This window comes from Pituophis catenifer, unplaced genomic scaffold, assembly GCF_029215685.1.
Source record: "Pituophis catenifer annectens isolate HBS135680 unplaced genomic scaffold, rPitCat1.0.hap2 SCAF_2, whole genome shotgun sequence".
NCBI classification, from domain to species: Eukaryota; Metazoa; Chordata; class Lepidosauria; order Squamata; family Colubridae; genus Pituophis; species Pituophis catenifer.
The window spans coordinates 203,898,721-203,918,195 of record NW_027256882.1 but is presented as its reverse complement, the minus strand read 5'-3'; the positions used below and the strand labels follow the sequence as shown (position 1 = coordinate 203,918,195).

General features: G+C 37.9%; 1 protein-coding gene across 2 annotated transcripts in view; it reads left to right on the top strand.

Moving 5' to 3' along the window:
• PSD3 (pleckstrin and Sec7 domain containing 3) overlaps positions 1 to 19,475 on the top strand; it is a 185,564-nt gene that overhangs the window by 113,873 nt on the left and 52,216 nt on the right. The window contains exon 1 of one of the 2 annotated variants that reach the window (XM_070935478.1): positions 8,433 to 8,605. The exons of the other annotated variant lie outside the window; for it this stretch is intronic. Within the exon in view, the coding sequence (XP_070791579.1) occupies positions 8,447 to 8,605 (159 nt within the window). The 5' untranslated portion in view covers positions 8,433 to 8,446. Of the gene's footprint in view, positions 1 to 8,432; positions 8,606 to 19,475 lie in introns of those variants that run through there. 2 annotated transcript variants of the gene reach the window in all.

Below are 19,475 nucleotides of genomic sequence, written 5' to 3'. Positions count from 1 at the left end.
AAGCTCGTCCTAGGACTTGTAGGTTAGTCTGGAAAGGCAAAACCAGCCAGGAACCAGGCAGTAGCAAATCATTGTATACCACTGCCAAGAGAACTTCATGGGTGACTAGAAGATGAGCATAATTCAAAGGTGATCTTGCGTTTTAAAATAAGAATTGTAATAAATCTGATTTGTAAAGGCCTCAAGAAATTTGTATGGTCTTTCCACAATAGCAATAGTGTTTAGATGTATATGCTACTCCATAGTGCTTTACAGCACTCTCTGAGTGGTTTACAAATGTCAGCATATTGCCCCCAACAATCTGGATCCTTATTTTACTGATGATGGAAGGATGGGTCAACCTTGAGCCCATCAGGATTGAACGCCAGACTGTGGGCAGAGTTAGCCTGCAATACTGCATTCTAACCTCTGTGCCTTCTCTGTGGTAGTAGCTATGGGGGGGAAGAAGCTATCTAAAAAGATTTTTGTAATGATGGTTGCCTGTCTACCATAGCTATCAAATGTTATTCTGAACATTTACACAATTACAACTGCCTGTAATGCCTTCCAAATGATCCTTTGCCTTCTGCCTTGAGTACAAACTAGCTCTTATCCCTCCTAATGCCCTCTGTTAAAGCAGGTGTTGTAAATTACCATAGGCATTACTGAAGATTTGAGTGGACATATTTACAAGTAATTATGGCAATCAGGGACTATTAGAGCAATCCTTATCTCATGACATCTAGTTGGTCTTGCCGAGTCAATTAGTCATTGCCCTTGATAGACAATTCAGAGTGGAAAATTGGACCCATTGTCAGGATGTGAATCATCTTAATGGTTCAAGGAAAGGTAAATTGGCACTATTAGGTATATGAAATGGTACCTTTTAATAAATGTAAAATGGGAATACAAAAAGCCCACTAAAGTAGAGACCATTGGTACAGATATAGAGAAGATTGACTCCCCACTTTCTCAGAAAAAGATGACTTTTTAGTCAGAATGCATTTCTTCTCTGTCAGTTAAAAGACAGCCTGGTTACAAGCTGTCAAAGATTGAGCACAACGTTCTTGCCTCTGTGTTTGCAACAGGACACTCTTCTCATGGGAAAATCTGGCCATCAGGTTCTTTGTCCTACTCTAAAGATGATACCAATTCAATAAGATACCAATTTCTGCAACAAATCAAGATACCCATCTCAAATGTGGCTATAAACAACTGGTTGTGAGTAGGAGAAAATATTGACTAGCCAAATTTTAACTTAGCTGATAGAAGAACCTTAGGTTCTTGACTACTAGTACAGACTTTCTTATACCCATCTCCCCCTTTCATTTAAAACAGTTCTCCAAGCAGACACTGTCAAACTATTTACTAAGACTATATTACTATTATTATTCTCATCCTTCCTATCTCCTCCCACTCATGACTATAACCATATTGCTCGCATTTTTATGATTTATATTGTTCTGTTTGTTTCCTAGTATGATTTGATTGCTTATTAGTAATCTATGACTATCACTAAGTGTTGTATCATGATTCTTGATGAATGTTTTTTTTTTCTTTTTTTCCCTTTTATATGCACTGAGAGTATATGCACCAAAGGCAAATTCCTTGTGTGTCCAATCAAACTTGGCCAATAAAAAATTCTATTCTATTCTATTCTATTCTATTCTATTCTATTCTATTCTATTCTATTCTATTCTATTCTATTCTATTCTATTCTATTCTATTCTATTCTATTCTATTCTATTCCATTCCATTCCATTCCATTCCATTCCATTCCATTCCACTCCACTCCACTCCACTCCACTCCACTCCACTCCACTCCACTCCACTCCACTCCACTCTATTCTGCATTAATAAAAATAGAATAACTCCTGTGTGGAAGATACCTGATCAAATTACCAGTGTGAAGTTGAGCCTTAAAAAGCTGTGAGTGTATCCAAGTAGGATACGATTCCAGGAGAACATTTATTGCATCTCATGAAAAGTTTACCTTGTGTTGTTTTTTTTAGCTCTGCAAGTTATTCAGAGGTGGTTCTCAATGCATTTTTAGGAAGCACGTTTAGTTTGATTTTCAAACATGAGCATTTGATGCTCATTTCTTTTGTTTCTTTCTAGTCTCCAACACCCAAATGCTGTGTCTAAATATTGAGATTCCTAAATTCCATGTTCATGTACTGGATCATGCTGCTACAATGTCCAAGATTTGGTTGATGTGGTTTAGCCATTGATATTTTAAGAAACTCTACCACTAAACCCGGTGGAATAGCACCATTGATAATTAGCGTCAAATCTCAGAATAGTTTGTTTCCACTGTTGAAAATGGAAAGAACTATCCCTTGTGTCCTTGTAAACAGTAGGAAAAAGATTACACCTGGCCTTTCCATATAACTATAGATAGATATGCTGGTTGCAATATATCACTTTTTTGTTAACACCTGTCACAGTGAGGTTCTTAGGGGGGCAATTGGTTTCTGTTTTTTGTAATTAGAATAGGAAATAAATATAGGCTGGAAGTTTTCTTCAACTAAAAAACTTTCCAGTGATGGAACATTATAGCCACTGAAATATAGAATACATTTTATAGAAGTAGGTATAGAACCTAATCTAGCAAAAAGATTTTATAATCCCAAGGACTTCATAGAAATATTTATCTTGTGTATGCCCTGTTGGGCTGTGGATTCATTTTATTCTGGAAATATCAATTCAACAAGGAATTTATTATTAGGTTTTTATCTCACCTTTTTATGTCTGGGTATACAGTATACAGCACACGGTGGCTCAGTGGGTAAGATGCTGAGCTTGTCAACCGAAAGGTCGGCAGTTCAGTGGTTCGAATCCCTAGTGCCGCGTAACAGGGTGAGCTTCCGTTACTTGTCCCAGCTTCTGCCAACCTAGCAATTTGAAAGCATGTAAAAATGCAAGTAGAAAAACAGGGACCACCTTTGGTAGGAAGGTAACAGCGTTCCATGCGTCTTTGCTGTTTAGTCATGCCAGCCACATGACCACGGAGACTTCTTCGGACAGCGCTGGCTCATCGGCTTTGAAACGGAGATCAGCACCGCCCCCTAGAGTCAGGAACGACTAGCACATATGTGCGAGGGGAACCTTTACCTTTATACAATATAGAGTATTTTTCCTCCTCAAAATCCATATTTCTTTCTTTGAAATAGGAATAATGAACCCAAAGCATATGTAAGGCCAAAGGTACAAAAGTAGATTTGAAGTTCCAGTGTTTTTTAGTTTGAAAAAAATCTTGGAAGATAGGGTTACACTTGGAAGAGGTAAATTAGATAGCAAAGTGGAAGAGGTAAAGGATGGAATACAAGAGATCTAAGCAATAGAAATGAAGAAGTTGCCAATAAAGGAGCAAGCAACAGCAAAAAACCTCTGGCTCTGCAGAGCTGAAAAATGCATTCATATATTTTAGAATTAGTAGGATATCTAGTGAAGAAAGGGGTAGGCTTTTGGGCATAGGCTGCAAAATTCTGTATGTCCACTAACAGCAGCAAGAATAGTTCTCGTGGGTTATTTGAATTGTTGCAGCCTTTGGATTACTACAGAACAGTGTTTTTCAACTTTAGCAACTTTAAAATGTGTGGACCTCAACTCTTAAAATTCTTCATCTAGTCTTCCTGGCTGAGGAATTCTGGGAGCTAAGTTCACAAATATAGAAGTTGCCAAGGTTGAGAAACAATGCAGCTGAAAGACCGGTGCCACTTGAGTTTGACACAACAAATTGGGAGCGATAAAAAATTCTGAAAGCATATTCATTTCTGTACAAGAAGAAAAGCTACCTCTTTGCTCTGTACTTACCAGGCCTTGCATTTGGAGGTTTTAAAAGAAGACACATACACAGAGCTGCCATATGCAAGCGCTTAAGAAAAAGTGCCCTCTTGTCAGCTTCACTAGATAGATCAGATTAATAAATTAACTCCACAGAAGGCTAAAATGACTTCTGTTGAAACTGATTATAATAACAGAATCTTGAAAATTTGATAGTGGTGTACTTCTTCTTTCTTCTTATAGTCCAATGACACAGGCTGGTGTCTTCCTCAGACACTTCCATTAGTTACCTCATGGTTTTGGACTTAAAAAATGCTTCAGCCCCTTTTGCCTAGGTAATTTTTGCCTAGGTTCCTGCATGTTTCTGTCAAAGTCATCTTTCTTGCTCTGTATACCTTGGGCACCACTTCTTTTATCAGGAGCTGGATTGAGGCACCAGCATCATTATTTGATATTGACTCTTAAATTTCACAACATATGAGCAGACTTAATCATAGTTTCAACTGGGAAACCATGGCCATCCTAGACCAAGCCAATTCTCAAAACACTAGAAAAACACATCTGCAAGAAAACAACGAAGCTCAGAGAGCACCAAGAACTCCTCCTTATTTATGTCTTGTTCTGTCAGGTCAAACAAAGTTGCAATGAATCTTCTGAACACTAGCAAAAGCAGTAGATTAATTGATTTAGTTGATGAGTCTGCAAAGAAGCTTTAGTTGACCTTTCAGTTTGGGTGCTCAAAGAAACAGCTTGTTTTCCAAAAGATTTATCTTTCACCTAAATGAAAAATGTATTTCTTTTTGTGCATTTAAATCTCTGAGCTCCATAAGATCTCTTTCTTCCCCTTTGTAAGGCATAGAATTCTTTCACTTTCATCTTAGAAACATCACTGATTTATTGAAAATCAAATATCTAATCCTATTTCTATATCTACATTTTAAGCAATTTAATCATATCTTAAATTAAAACATCCTTTCAAAGTAAGTTGCCCACCATATATATTAGGATTGTAACTTCTAGAATTTTCAGCCAGCATAGCTAATTGTTGTTGTAATCCCAACCAATTTAGAGAAAGTTAACTTCAGCATTTAGCATTGCACTGAAGAGTCCATCCTTGATGAAATAAATGCTGATGAAATCTTTTGAATGAGATTTCAGAATTCAACAAATATCTCTTATTTTTGTACTCAACCATTCTTCGGTTTGCTTGGTTTGGGGTTGGTGTATTATATGAACCCAATAATTTTGGTTTATGTCATAATTAATCTTTGGAATATGAATGTGACTACTATAACTTGTTCAGAGGATATGTGAATTCAACACTGATAAACTTATATTTTCATGTTTGACTCATAAAGAAAAATATGGAAACTATTGTTGGTATGCTGAAACTATTCCTGTCCACATAGTAAAACACTGAAAACCAACTTTGTACTTAGTCTTCATTATTCTTACCCTTATTTTCAGCTCAGATCCATTCACTACAGAATAATTCAAGGACTAATCTACCATACAGGTTCAGTACCAATTGGGAGATGTATGTTTTTTGACTTACCAGTCTGGTGTTCAGAAAGCATGCTAAAAGAAGTCTAGTATCTGTATCCCTTATCCTAGACTAGCGCCTTAATCACTATGGCATGCTAGTATCTTTGCCTAGTTAATGCAGAAGAGCAATCAGTGCACAATGAAACGTGTTTGTTCTTCAGCTGACTTCTTCTAAAGCTTGATTTGGAGCAAGAAAGAATGACTGGCCTAAGGCTACCCACCTGGATCTCATGCCTAAGGGAAGTCTTTATACTTCTAATAGAGTTTTTTAACCATTGCATCTCATTTATGTCATAAGAACTGTGGTGGAACAGTAGTTAGAATGCAGTACTGCAGGCTAATTCTGCCGACTGCCAGCAGTTCAGTTCTCACCGGCTCAAGGTTGACTCAACCTTCCATCCTTCTGAGCTTGGTAAAAAGAGGACTCAGTTTGCTGAGGGCAATATGTTGACACTGTAAACTGCTTTACAGAGGGCTGTAAAGCACTGTGAAGCAGTATATAAGTTTAAGTGCTATTGCTATTTGTATAGTCTCCCATTTATTCTCCCATCTATTCATTTATTCTTAATAGTCTTAGATATCTACAGTATTAGAGATTTTCAAATGTAACCAGGTATCTGAATGTGTAAGATATATAAAGGTGCCTGTTTTTATATTCCAGAGGTTAATTCTTGTTCTCATCTATGTGTTACCACATGACACACCTATGCACAGGCAAATGTATGTTGCAAAATCTACTTGTCTGGAAAGATGCTTTTGGGTAATAGATGACTATTACATAGCACTAGGTTGAAAATATCATTCCCATCTCTTCCCCTCCTACATTTTAACTTCTAGAAAGCCAGGCGTAGTGGGCTGAATCTGGAAGAACTCAAATCAAAATAATTTTAATGAATCTGTTAGTGCACACTAATCAAAAGAGGAAGAGGGAGAAAGAAGAAAATATACCAAGAGCCTCCACACAGATACAAACAAATCCATTGATTTGATAATTAGTCTTAACAGGAACCCACTGAGGCAGTGAGGGGTAACTCTGAACACCTGTCCTTCCTGGTTGTGGGGACTATTCCTGCAGACTAACTTTCTTCCTTTACCTATTTCAACCAGTGATGCCAGCTGACTCTCCTTCTGTGCATAGGCAGGGCGTAGTAGAGATGGTTCTCATCTGAGTTTGGTTGCTATGGTTACATGCAATCTGCTATGTTCTGGGTCTCTAGGAACTAGAAATGATTGAGGGGAGGCGGACATGAGAACCTTTAGATAAACATCAACCATCCCTTTGATGGGAGAGCTCTCGATCAAATTCACTTCTCCTCTCGTGCAGGAGTTTGCTGCCGGTAGCATCCACTGGCAAAACAGAAGCAGAGTTGTAGAAGCAGCGTGCACCTGCACCTCGCAGCTTTGTCACTGACTGCTGATTGGAAGACAGAATTGACGGGACCTACTCTCCCCCCCCCCCTTATTCTCTGAAGTTAACTTTGAGAACAAGAGTTGTCAGCTGCCAAGAATGCAATTTTTGCTGACTGGACTGAGATTAAATGCTGTTGGATTGTGCGTGTGTGTGTGTGTGTGTGTGTGTGTGCGCGCGCGCGTACATGTGGCATGTGTGAGAATGACCTAATGTCTCAGCTAATGAATCTAAAGAAATGAGAACCAGCCTAATTAATTTTTTTTTGCACAATTTGTTAATCCTTGCAAATCAAACTTTGAAAGGGTATAAAGGTAGAGAGAGGTACCCTGTAAATTAACTTAGCTAGACTCCCTCTCTTAATTTCTACTTTAGTTTAATTTTAATTTTGCTTACTACTACTTGCTCTTTTTCTGTACTTTGAGTAAACTTCCTCCCCTAAGTGGGATGGACGGATGGATGGATGGAGGCACATGTTCTCTTCCACACATGTGATGGATACATACGTATGTATCTACGTTCATAACTTTTCACCTCACCTCAAAGCTAGAGTATTAAGAATCTGCTACAAACTCCAAATCCACTGTTTTATGCAAGATGATCTGAGAGTAAATCCCAATGAGAACAGTAGGACTTTAGTATTCAGCACAATGCTGCCAGGATGGGGTCCCCCAGCTACGTGGGAAGGCAATTCGTAATTCTCACACAGCATGACAAATTGGAAATTATGTCTGAAATACGCATCTGGTTGAGGAAGGCGGTTACTTCTCGGTAATCCCTACAAATGAGATAAAGCCATTTGCAAACCTGTCCCCGTACCAGGCTCTTAGGATATATTTTAGCAAAATGAGTTTTGAACTGGTGACTTTCCAATTGGTAACTTGCTCAGTTTGCTGCTGTGCTACACAGCCCCTCCGTGCTTATTTCCAGAAAAAAGAAAAACATATGCTAAAGACGGCTTGAAAACCTTGCCTCTCCTTCTAATAAAGCATAGCATGGAATATTCTCAGGATCATTTCCGTCCCCCCGTCATCCCCCCCCCGCAAGCTCACCTCTCCTAAGCTGTTTAGAAAATCATTTAGCTGGTGGGTTTTTTTTTATTTCTTTCTTTCAACCCTTGAGGCTTTTCTTTGATTCATCTCTATTTTATTTGAGCTCAGTTAATGCACTTTGACATGGCATTGCTGGAATTACAAGTGTAGCCTGTCTGTATTCCAAAATGAATTACTTTTTACTTGGCGTTTCGCCATCTGCTCTGCTGTTTGAAACAGACACTCTTGAGTCCTCGGTGTCGGTGTCTGTGTCTCTCTCTCTCTCTCTCTATGTATGTGTGTGTGTGTTGGAGCAGGATGGCGATATCTGCTGAGCAGTAAGGGAGCGTGGAGGGGTGGGGTTTCCACCCTTTTATATTTTTCAGCCAGTGACGTGAGCCATGCCTTGAACAATCACGCTGCCTCAAAACACTGTAGTTGAAGATGCTTTGTGTGAGAGAGACTGTGTGTTTGTGTGTGGGGGTATGTGTGGTGGCGGTGGGAGAACCAGCTTGGTGCATCTTTAAGCAAATTGCTACAGCCTGAGCTTCACGGAGATTCCTCTCTTTCTAAAATTACCCTGAAGAGAATTATTATTATTATTATTTTTAAAAAAGGGTTCCTCATTACTCTCAGTCTCCCCTGATACTTTCATAGATTCCAAATTCTATAAAGATCATTTATTTACTTTGCCGAAATGATTGGAGTTAATAGCGTGCAGAGTACCAGCAAAGTCCGGGTGAGAGCTACAGGTTCAGTCAAATATCCACGAGAAGACCCCGTCTGGCGGCAAACCCACCGCTCAAAGTCTATGAAAATTTCCAACTCCACGGAGTTTTCTGCTAAGGATGCTAAGGTAAATGAATAGATTGTATGGATGTCTGGACGTATGGATGCATATAGATTGCCTCCATATTTGTGGCAATTGTAGAAGGGGAGGGCCAGGAGTATTATCAGTAATACTAAGTTGATTGTATCTTTTTTTTTTTTTTTAACTTGAAAGCATTTTTAAAAAATTGCTTTGGGGAAGGAATCACCTGGAAGGAGAGGAGGGGGGGGGGTCAGATTTTTTTTTAAAAAGGTATTGGATAGATTTTCAGAGTGCTTCACAAAACATACCTGCATTGCACTGGTAGGTGGGTGGGTGGGTGACAGAGGGAAGGAAATAAATCCCTTCCGGCACGTATACACCAAAATCTTCCATATATTGAATGGAGATTCCTTTCCCTTCTCCCCTGGCTCTGTGTGAGTGGGTTGTATGATTCAGGTGGTATTTTTATAGATAGCAGAGGGCTCAATATTGCTATGAAACATTCATTTTTACATTTGGTATGTTTCCATATGGATGGGAATTTTTTAAAAAAATTTGTCATCTCTGTATTGTGTTTGTCACCGTAGATATTATCAAGCTGGCTCCATCTACCTGCCTCAGGAGCTACTTGAAGTGCTTTTAAAGTGTCGTAGTGTGTTCATTTTAGCTTGCGCGTGTGTGTATGTTGTTCCCTTTAAAAGCAACAATATACGGTTTTAAGAGTTCAGTCCATATAACTGGGATATCTTTAAAGAGGTTGATTCTCAGTTTGACCATTTCCCCATCTGTCTCTTCTCTTTCACTGCAACATGCTACTAATGTTTCACAAGTATGCTAGTACGGAGGTGCCATAACCTGTGAATCTGCAACATTGCGAGTAAGATGCAAAGAGGCTCTTAATGCTCTCTAAATATGCAGGAGGGTTTATGCACCAGTTCTCTTTTCTCTCATTTGTTCCTTCCTGGGTTTGATACTACCATCCAAGTGTCATGTTCTAAAAGGTCCATTCACATCAGAAGCCCACAAATTGGGATGAGATAGGTGTCAAAATCTTGAAGAACTGTAAGCCTCCCTAACATTGTTGTAATCGTTCTATTGTAATTCTTCAAGAAATAATATTAAACCTTTCTTGCTCCCTTGCAGGGAGGGGAAAGGAGTGGAATTCTTAAGGTTGCTAACATGTTCGTAGATGTTCAGTTTGCTGGTGAATTCTTCACCCTACCAAGCAGCGTAATTAGGATAAATAAATAAATAGTACGGTAACATCTGCATCTTGTGGCAGACTAGTTTGCAGCAACTGAATAGTTTAATCAGGTGAATCTTATTGATAACCGAAGCTTAGCACGTTTACTTGGATGACTGAAGCCCCCCACCCCCCCCACCAAGGATTTTAAATGATTCCACTCAAACTTTAGAAATATTCCTAGGAAAAAGGCAGTCTGTGTTAATGACAGATCACATGTTGTGAAGGCAAAAGGGTCTCACTCTAATTTTTGGGATTTCCAAGTAAAACTGGAAGGACTTTTGTTCTGAAACTCTGCAGAGCGTTTGCCAGGAAATATCAGAAGCAGTGGGCTGGGTGGATCAAAGATCTGTCAAAATAAAGCAATTTCCTACATTAATACCCTTTAATTAAGTGCCACCAGATATGGTCCCACCCCTTTTTCTGATAGAAGACCAAAGCTGGCTGATTGTGATGCTAATCTTGTTGCTTAACCCAACTCACACATGCTTATCACTCACTATCACAACAACATCAGAGGTTATTCCTCACAGACAAAACTTTCATATCATTTGACGTCATTTCAAGCAGGTACTTTTTAATTCAGCGTTGTTCACTTGCACAGCAGATTAATATTAAATGTCATGTTCCAGAGAGGCAGACGTCTTCATTTTTTTTTTTTTGCAGCAACAGCAGAAGAAAAGTGGCATATGGCATCCTAAAGATGTAAGGTTTGATGATGTCTGGATAAATTATCCAACTGAATTTAATGAAACTCCATATGGGTATATTTAGATTATTCTTTTTTTTCCCTTCCTACATCAAACGTTATCAAGTTTATAATTAAAAAGTATAAAAAATAAAACACAGAAGAATTAAAGGCTAGATAAAATCTAAAATAATGAAATAATTAAATAATTGAGCCGATATAAAATATCAACTGGTAAAATATATAAGTAGAATTCGGGAGGGAATGACAACTGACCTTCAATATACTCTGGTGAAAGTCATTTAAACATTCGGTGACATAGTTTCTTTTTTTATCCCTGTCCACCTGGGCCATCTATATTACTCTTTATACTTTGAGAGTGGATAAGAAATAAATGACTAAAGGGGAGGGAGAAATGAAATAAGAAGAAATCGCTTCTAAATAATAACTCCTTCCCAACCTCCATACCTGTCTCATATTAGTAACATATATTAAGATCAGGATGACCTATACCAATGTGAGCTCTTAAACCACTGGAATTTGGGATTATTGTTATATATCCTGGAGAAAACAAGGAAATATATTAATACAGGATCAATTTATTATTGCTATTGCACAAACTTCCATTGATCAGTCTATTTCAACAAATGAATGGAACATAGTGTAATTCTAAAAAAAAAAGTGATATGGAAATCTCACTTTTTCATATAAATCAGAGGTATCAAATCTTGGCAACATTAAGAGTTGTGGTTTTCAACTGACTGGGGAATTCTGGGAGTTGAAATCCACAAATTTAGTGGTTAACGTATTAGGCTAGAAACCAGGAGTCTGTGAATTCTAATCTTGCCTTGGCCATAAAAGCTGGCTGGATGATTTGGGGCCTATTACTTTCCCTCAGTCCTCCTGCAGGGTTGTTTTGTGAGGAAAATAGTGTATTGGATATGTTTGCCGCCTTGAGTTGTTTGTAAAAATAATAAATGTGGGATACAAATAAATAAATAAATAAATAAATAAATAAATAAATAAATAAATAAATAAAAATCATAATGTGCTATTTATTCATTTCCTACCTGATCCAACACAGGATGGTAGATAGACGATTGATTGTCTATTTCCCATTTTAGGCTGAAAGTGACGGGCCCAAAATTATCCAGCTGACTTCAATTCCTAAGGGAAGAAGACAATTTGGGTCTTCCTGATTGTATTCCAACACTTTAACCATTACACCAAAATGGCTTGTTTTCTCATTCGTCCACACGCAAATACATATTTAATATTTTCTTAGTTCCGTAATTCCCAATCCTGTACTGACATTGCAGAAAATTCTGGAGTGGAAGCCCAGCTATTTGGAAGATACTGTGGTTGAAAAGGTGGTTATCAGAAAAGTTTTTTCCAACCTGATACTCTCTGGAACATTGGTTCTTAAACTGGGGTTAATTACATAAGGGGTCATTTGGGTATATCCTGGGAGTAATGGTAATGGAGCAATTAGCAGCTGTTTGTTTGTGAATTGAGGATCCAGTTTGGGACTGCCTCTGTCTTTTTGTTTTTAAAAGGCAGTAATAACATTATTTGAACTCGGGGAAAACGGTAATTGGGTCTTGATTTAAATGCTCTAAAAATATTGGTATTACCATTTTGGAATTCCCCGACACAGTACTGTTGCCTGGGGTAAGCTGGAAAGTTTGACAGCTGCAAACCAACAGCCTAGGGCAGACTGAAGAATCTATTACCTCCTGCCTCCATTTTCTATATTTATTTTGTCAGCCAAAGTTCCATACATCTGAGAAACTGAGCCAGATAACTCTGGAGTTCCCTTGCTCATCGCTGGAGTTTTGGCCAGGTTGCCCATTTCTTAGAAGATTATTTTATTTTTCTGCAGCCTTTTGATTATTTCTAGCATGTTGATTTCTTCACGGTCCCTCTGTGGAACCTAGATCATTATTTAAAGGAGTATAAGAAAACGGATTCAGATGCATTTTTCATGTGCTATTTATCTTTGTACAGGGCTGCTATATTTTGCGTCTGATATTTCTAGATATGTCAGATGGAATATCTGTGGGCATCCACATTATGTTTTCCCTGGCAAATCAAAATGGTTGAAGTGTATATGTTTAAAGTCTGAAGTGTTAAATTTGTATTTGAGTATGTTCAAAATGGTCCCCCCACCCCACTTCTGGAAACATCTTTTTAATGGCAACAGCAGAACATTATTGTGAAAGGGTGCTGACTTTTTTTTTTCTTTAAAGGAATCCACCTAAGGAAATATAGCATCATAAAAAAACTCCTTTCCTTTTTGGTTTATATATTTTTGTCTTCTAGCCAAGAGGATGATGGCTAGACATTTGGAAGTCCTACTTTCCCAGACTTTATATTTGACTTCTGCAATTCAGTATTGTTCTGAATGTATTTAAACCTAAGATTGTTCTTGAGCTTTCATTAACATGATAGATGGTATGAATATTATCTTTTTCAAGAGGTGGGAGAGGTATATGACTTAAATCAAGAATGCCTAAAGATTTCGTGCACAGCAAGTTAGGGTGGAGCTGGAAACAGACGATAGCTTTCTCAATTCCTCTTCATTTCATTAAAACTGCCAAAATATCAACCGGGGAAAACGCCTCCCTTCTGCCTTCTTTTTTCTGACACATATGCTTAGCCTCAGTTTAGCTAAACCAATGGTAGCATCAAATCCTTTCTAACAGGCAGAGGCATCAAATTGCCTCATCAGTTGGGTTGGTATGTGAGTGAGAGAGTAGGACACTGAATGAACGTGGTCCCTACCTCCTGCATACTTTGGTCCATACCATGTGAAGGACATACTGTGCTCACAAAGAACAAGCTGGAATTCCAGTCTCAGGGTTGAGAAGTCAGTCATGAACAGAGATAAAATAGAGACTTTGCTGGCATTGCTCTAAGTGCTGTAATTCAGGGCTTTGATTTAGGCAAATCTGAGTCCTGAACAGTGTGTGATTAGTAAATAGAAAAATAAAAGCATTGCAGATGTAAGATGTGCCTTATTCTGATCTATTGTTATCTCATAGAACTCAATTCATCTGGTGAGGTTGAATGTCACCCTATTTTCCTTCCTTCACTGAAGCCTTTGGTGGAGATTATCTCTATCAGATAGAGATAAATAATCCCTGTAGTCATATGCAGAGATCTTTCCCTCAGCAGATTCTGTTCTTAGCCATGATGAGAGCAATTTTAGCAGCACTGGTCTCTGAGGAGCAGTAGTGATGAATTAAGTATTTTATTCTATGAATCATCACATACAGTATGTAGGCTCTTGGTTGGTAAAATACTCAAACTTCTAAAAGAAAGAAACCCAGTGCCTCCTTAAAACATAAATATCTAAAGCTCCCTTACTCTTTTATATCAATTTTAATATTACTACAAATATGGTTAATTTCATACATCATCGGTCACTTGCTCTATCCTCCTGTTGGATTAATTAATTCATTGCCTTTGGTCACGATTGTCTGTACTGTGTCTGTACTGTGATTCGATAACAATCTTGTAGAAAAGATATTTTCAGAATTTACTTTTCTTTAAACAACTTTGATGATCTCCTCCTCCTCCTCCTCTTCCTCCCCCCCTCCTCCTCCTCAAGTCTATTTAGTTGCTAAGAAATGTTTGAAAATACTTAGGTAATGTCTGGTGAAATCTCAGAAACCAGAGAGCTGATTAAGATTTAACGTGATGGGCCACAAGTAAACCTTTGTTGTTTTGCTAAACAGCAAAAACTGTAGAAAGTAAAGAAATAGTAATTATTATTTGTAACATGACAAAATTTGCAAAACCTTAGAGATTTTTAAAAGTCGCAACCCTATAGAAAGATATATGCCAGTTTACAATCTGATTTTTTAAAGATTTGTGCAATTTAAGAAGCATATCCAAGGAAACCGAATTAAGCATTTCTTGGCAAAAAATTTAACTTTTCTCAAAAACCACAGAAAGATTATGTAAAGTGATGAAGAGGCTGTAAGAAAAGGGTAATCCAACAGCAAAAAAAAGAGATTATTAAATCCTTAATAATTAAACAGTTGCATGAACAAACTGTAAGCTAGACCACTAAACCATATAAAATATATCTATTCATTCCTATGTCTGCTATTGGAACTGATGCTACTTCAGACGGCTGGATTTTGGTTGCGTATAACTATGGATCAAAAAGGCAATATAATTATTTTCATTTATCATATTCTATAGTTGTGCTTCAAGTGTATTTCAGTACAAATATATAGCGTAGCTATGGCAATTTTTAAGGCAGGCTTTGCTTAGTTATTGGTTTCCATCCCACCTCTGATGGCACCCAAAGCACACAGTTGGTTATGATGTAACCAACTTCAATTTGAGTGAGGCATTTTCTAAAATTCAACAAAATGCTTACTCCTTTGCACAGACAAACATTCTTATCCAGCAGTCTATTGTCCTTCCTGAAACAATTCAGCCCAAGAAAAAGCATTATCATTCTATTTGGAATCTGTACAAAGTGATTTAGGAAATTGGAGATTTGAGAAATAGGCAGGTTTTTGTTTTAATAAGAATTTGAATGGAATGTGAAGTGTATGCTACCTACATTGATAATTGCTTATCATATTTGGACAATCAAAAACAAAGGAACGGGGGCCGGGGCCCTAAAGCTGAAATGGTTTACCTAGAAAGAATATGGCCTGGTCAGTCTGCCCTCCCTAAATTTTGATGGGTTCTTCCCCAATCTTTTTTAAAATGTACACTGTTTACCCGAAAATAAGACATCCCCGGATAGTAAGCCCAATCGGGCTTTTGAGCGCATGCGCTAAAATAAGCTGCCCCCTGAAAATAAGCCCTCCCCAAAAATATTTAGCCACATACGCAGCCAGTCCCTGCCAATTTCCTCTGGTTAGGGTTAGGGAGACAGCTGGAAATCAAGTAAGACGGGAAGAGGAGCCCCATCTTGCTCCACGTGCCCCAGAATAATAAGACCTCCCCGAAAATAAGGCTAAGCGCTTATTTCAGGGTTCAAAAAAATATAAGACAGGGTCTTATTTTTGGGGAAACATGGTATATTTATTCAGAGTTAGTTCCATAGAATAAAAGACAAATTGAAAGGGGAGAAAAAGAAAGAAAAAGAGAAAGTAATAAAAAAAGTGAAAGGAATTAAAAAGAGAGAGAAAAGTAAAGAAATATATGAATGTCTTTCAACATTCTTTTCAATAGATAATTACAATTTTATTATCCCTCCTCCAGCTCCTCCTTTTCTTTTAAGTAAAAACTGTTTAAAAGGACAGGGCAAAAGTCATTCTCTCCAGGTTATATAAGAAGTAAAATTTCATTTTTGCAATAATTATTTGCTTTCTTATATTGGCCCAGTAAGACTTTTCTCTTTCAGATTGACCTTTGCTGAATAGAAGGACTCAGGATTTCTAGTTATTTAAATTATCTATCTTTCACCATATAATCAACTAGGATAATTTGTTGATTTTTTTCCTCCCCCATTCATACCTGGCTGCACTTTTTCATTTTAGCACAATGGAGATGTATTCAGTGCTTGTTTGGGCAGATCTGTCAAATATTTACAAACACTTCAATTCCTTGGATTTGAAAGTTTGAAAGGATTTGAAAGAAATGGAAAAACACCGAGTTTCACATACTGAATAAAGCTCTAACAACAATAGGTCATTGCAGATAAACAGCAAATTTTCTTTGTGCCAACTCTTCAATGAAAATAACTATACGCTTTCCAGTGGAAATCAAAATTAATTCAATGAAGATTGTGATGACATGTGAATTAAAAGTTTGTTTGGAATGACTTCAGGGATTTCATAACTGTCAAGAAATGTACATAGCCTACTGACCCACAAATGGAATGGTGAAGGTGGAATCAATAAAGTAAAGGATTTGCGTATGAATAGTGTAGTAAGGCTTTTGGGATCATGAACTCTAGTAAGCAGGAAGATGTGCTGAAACGTGATATATATTTATATTTATATTGCTACATTCTTAGGCATATAGATTCATGGCTGATAGCATTATTGTAATGAATCATTAGTGGTTATATTATACAGAGAGAGAGGGAGTTAGCTACATCCTTGGCAGCCCACGTATGTGGACTTCTTCAGTTTTTATACTATGGTCAATATATATTATAACTGTTGGGCTTCCCGAAGGCTTTCCTCCAATAACATCATAAAAACTCTGACTACTAAAAGCTAGCTCTTGCTCTTCTCCAGTAGAGCTACTACCCAGCCTGGGTTCCACTGTTGGTATCCATTTCTGAGTCATGTTGAATTATTGCCATAAAGTGCTCTGGTCAGATTTTTTTACAGAATAGTTCACCATTGCTTTCCCTAATCCTCCCCATTTATTCGGGCTTGGGACTGGCATATGGTTGATGACAGTCATGTCAATGGACTCAGGACTGGAAAAGGTCTGTTTTTATCCCATCAGTAAAGAAAAGTGTAGGGACGTGGTGGCTCAGTGGGTAAGATGTTGAGCTTGTCGATCAGAAGGTTGGCAGTTCAACAGTTTGAATCCCTAGCGCCGTGTAATGGAGTGAGCTCCCGTTACTTGTCCCAGCTTCTGCCAACCTAGCAGTTTGCAAGCACGTAAAAATGCAAGTAGAAAAATAGGGACCATTTTGGTGGGAAGGTAACAGCGCTCCGTGCGCTTTCAGCATTTAGTCATGCCAGCTACATGACCACGGAGACGTCTTCGGACAGCGCTGGCTCTTCAGCTTTGAAACGGAGATGAGCAGCGCCCCTAGAGCTGGAAATAACTAGCACGCATGTGCAGGGGAACCTTTATCTTTACCTTTACCTTAAAGAAAGGTGATCATAGAGACTGCTCCAACTATCATACAGTTGCATTGATTTCTCATGCAATCAAGATTCCATTAAAAAACATTAAAGAGAGCTACAGAATGTCATCGATCAAGAGTTACCTGATGTACAATCTGGCTTTAGAAAGGAGAGTGGCTCTCAAGAGCACTTTGTCCATATTAGATGGATTATGGAAAAGATATGTGAATATCAAAAGGAACTTTATATGTGCTTTATCAATTACAGAAAAACTTTTGACTGTGTAGAACACAATAAGCCATGGGCAGCTTTGCATGATCTTGTGTCCCAGCTCATGTAATCAACTCTTTACAGAACATTGTACACTGAATCAGGAGGCAACAGTGAGAACACTTTATGGTGACACAGTTTTTGTTCAATCCGTATGCTGAAGTGATCTTGTGGAAATTAGATTTGGAACTGCCTGATGTTGGAGTGAAGATTGGGGGAAGATCCATAAATAAATTGAGGTATGAATGCAGATGATATACCACTATTGGCTGAAACTAAGGAAGACTTGGGAAAAATGATCTGAAAAATCAAGGACAAAAGTGAAAAAGTAGAATTGAGTCTTAACATCAAAAAAACAAATATAATGACAAGAGCTGCAATGGACATTAGATGTTTGAAATCAACAAGGAGGAAATTGAATTAGTTCTAGAATTTATCTTCCTTGGATCCAAAATTGTACACAATGGCAGTTCTACTCCTGAAATCAAACACAGCATAACCCTAGGCTGTGGTTAACATGAATAAGAGCTGGAAAACAGAGATATTGATATAAATACAAAAAGCAGGCTAGTTAAAGCAATAGTCTTCCCTGTAATGATATATGGGTGTGTGAGTTGGACACTAAGAATGGCTAATCGAAGAAGAATTGATACCTTTGAATTGTGCTGCTGATGTAAATTATTGCATATACCATGGACATCCAGGGTAGCTAACAGAAAGGTGTTAAATCATATAAAACCAGACACACCACTAGAAGCTAAAATCATAAGACTATGTCTGATTTACTTTGGCCGTGTCATGCGTGGAAATTCTTTGGAGAAGGCAGTGATGCTAGGAATGGTTAGTGGAACAAGAAGGAATAAACAAAGAAAATGCTGGCTTGATAATATCAAATCTGAAAGTTGAACGTCCTACAATTGAAAGAAGCTGTGCTTGATAAGATAGCATGGAGGACACGACTGAATGGTTAAAACAACAACATAGATTATAACAAACTGTGAGTGCAGCTGAATATAATACACAAATAGATCTGATAGGATGATGTCTGGATATCTGTATGACTTGTTAAATATACGAAATTATAAATTAGGGATTTCTACTACCTGCCAGTAGAAAGTTGGAATATTTTGGACGTGTGATGCAACACCCAGAAAAATATGGCATCCTTCACTTAATCCTTCAGGGAAAGATTGATGGCAAATGAGATCCAGGCAGAAGAAGAATATCATGGCTTCAAAATCTAAGGGACTGGTTTGGACAAAACTCAGCAGCACTTTTTCATGTGACTGTTGACAAAAATAGGATTGCCAGCATGATCACCAACATCCGATGACAGATATGGCACAAGAAGAAGACAACTACCTGCCAGGTAGATAACAGCACCATATATAGCTGACATTGGATGATAATGAAAAATCTATCCAGATTTTTCTAAAATGGCATGGACCTGGTTAGTATTTGAATGAGAGATCATTAGGAAACCCCAGGCTCCAAAATCAGTGAAAATACAGCTTGCCTCAGAAGGCAACAGCCGACCGTTTGTGGCTGATTAAACTACAGAGACGGCCTAGAAATTCATCCAGGATTGAGTTTGGCCTAAAGGACTGTTTGCATCATCTCAATGTAGCCCTCTCAATCCAACCCATTGTGACAGGTAACAGTTTAATCACCTCTGCCAATACAACTTTAGCTATCCCTTTTAATTATTATTAAGAATAATTTTGAGGTAAAGTTGTTTTGACCTCAATAGAACTATGATTAGAGCAATGCTGAGACTTCACCTATCTAAGTCTTTCTCTCATATCCCTCCAGGGTGTCAGGGTGTAAAAGCCAAACATAAAAAATGAATGATCAACAGCTTCCACTTCCTTCAAACAGCAACAACAGAAAGAGTTCCCTGGGCCTTAATAATCCATCTACATATTTGTCAGC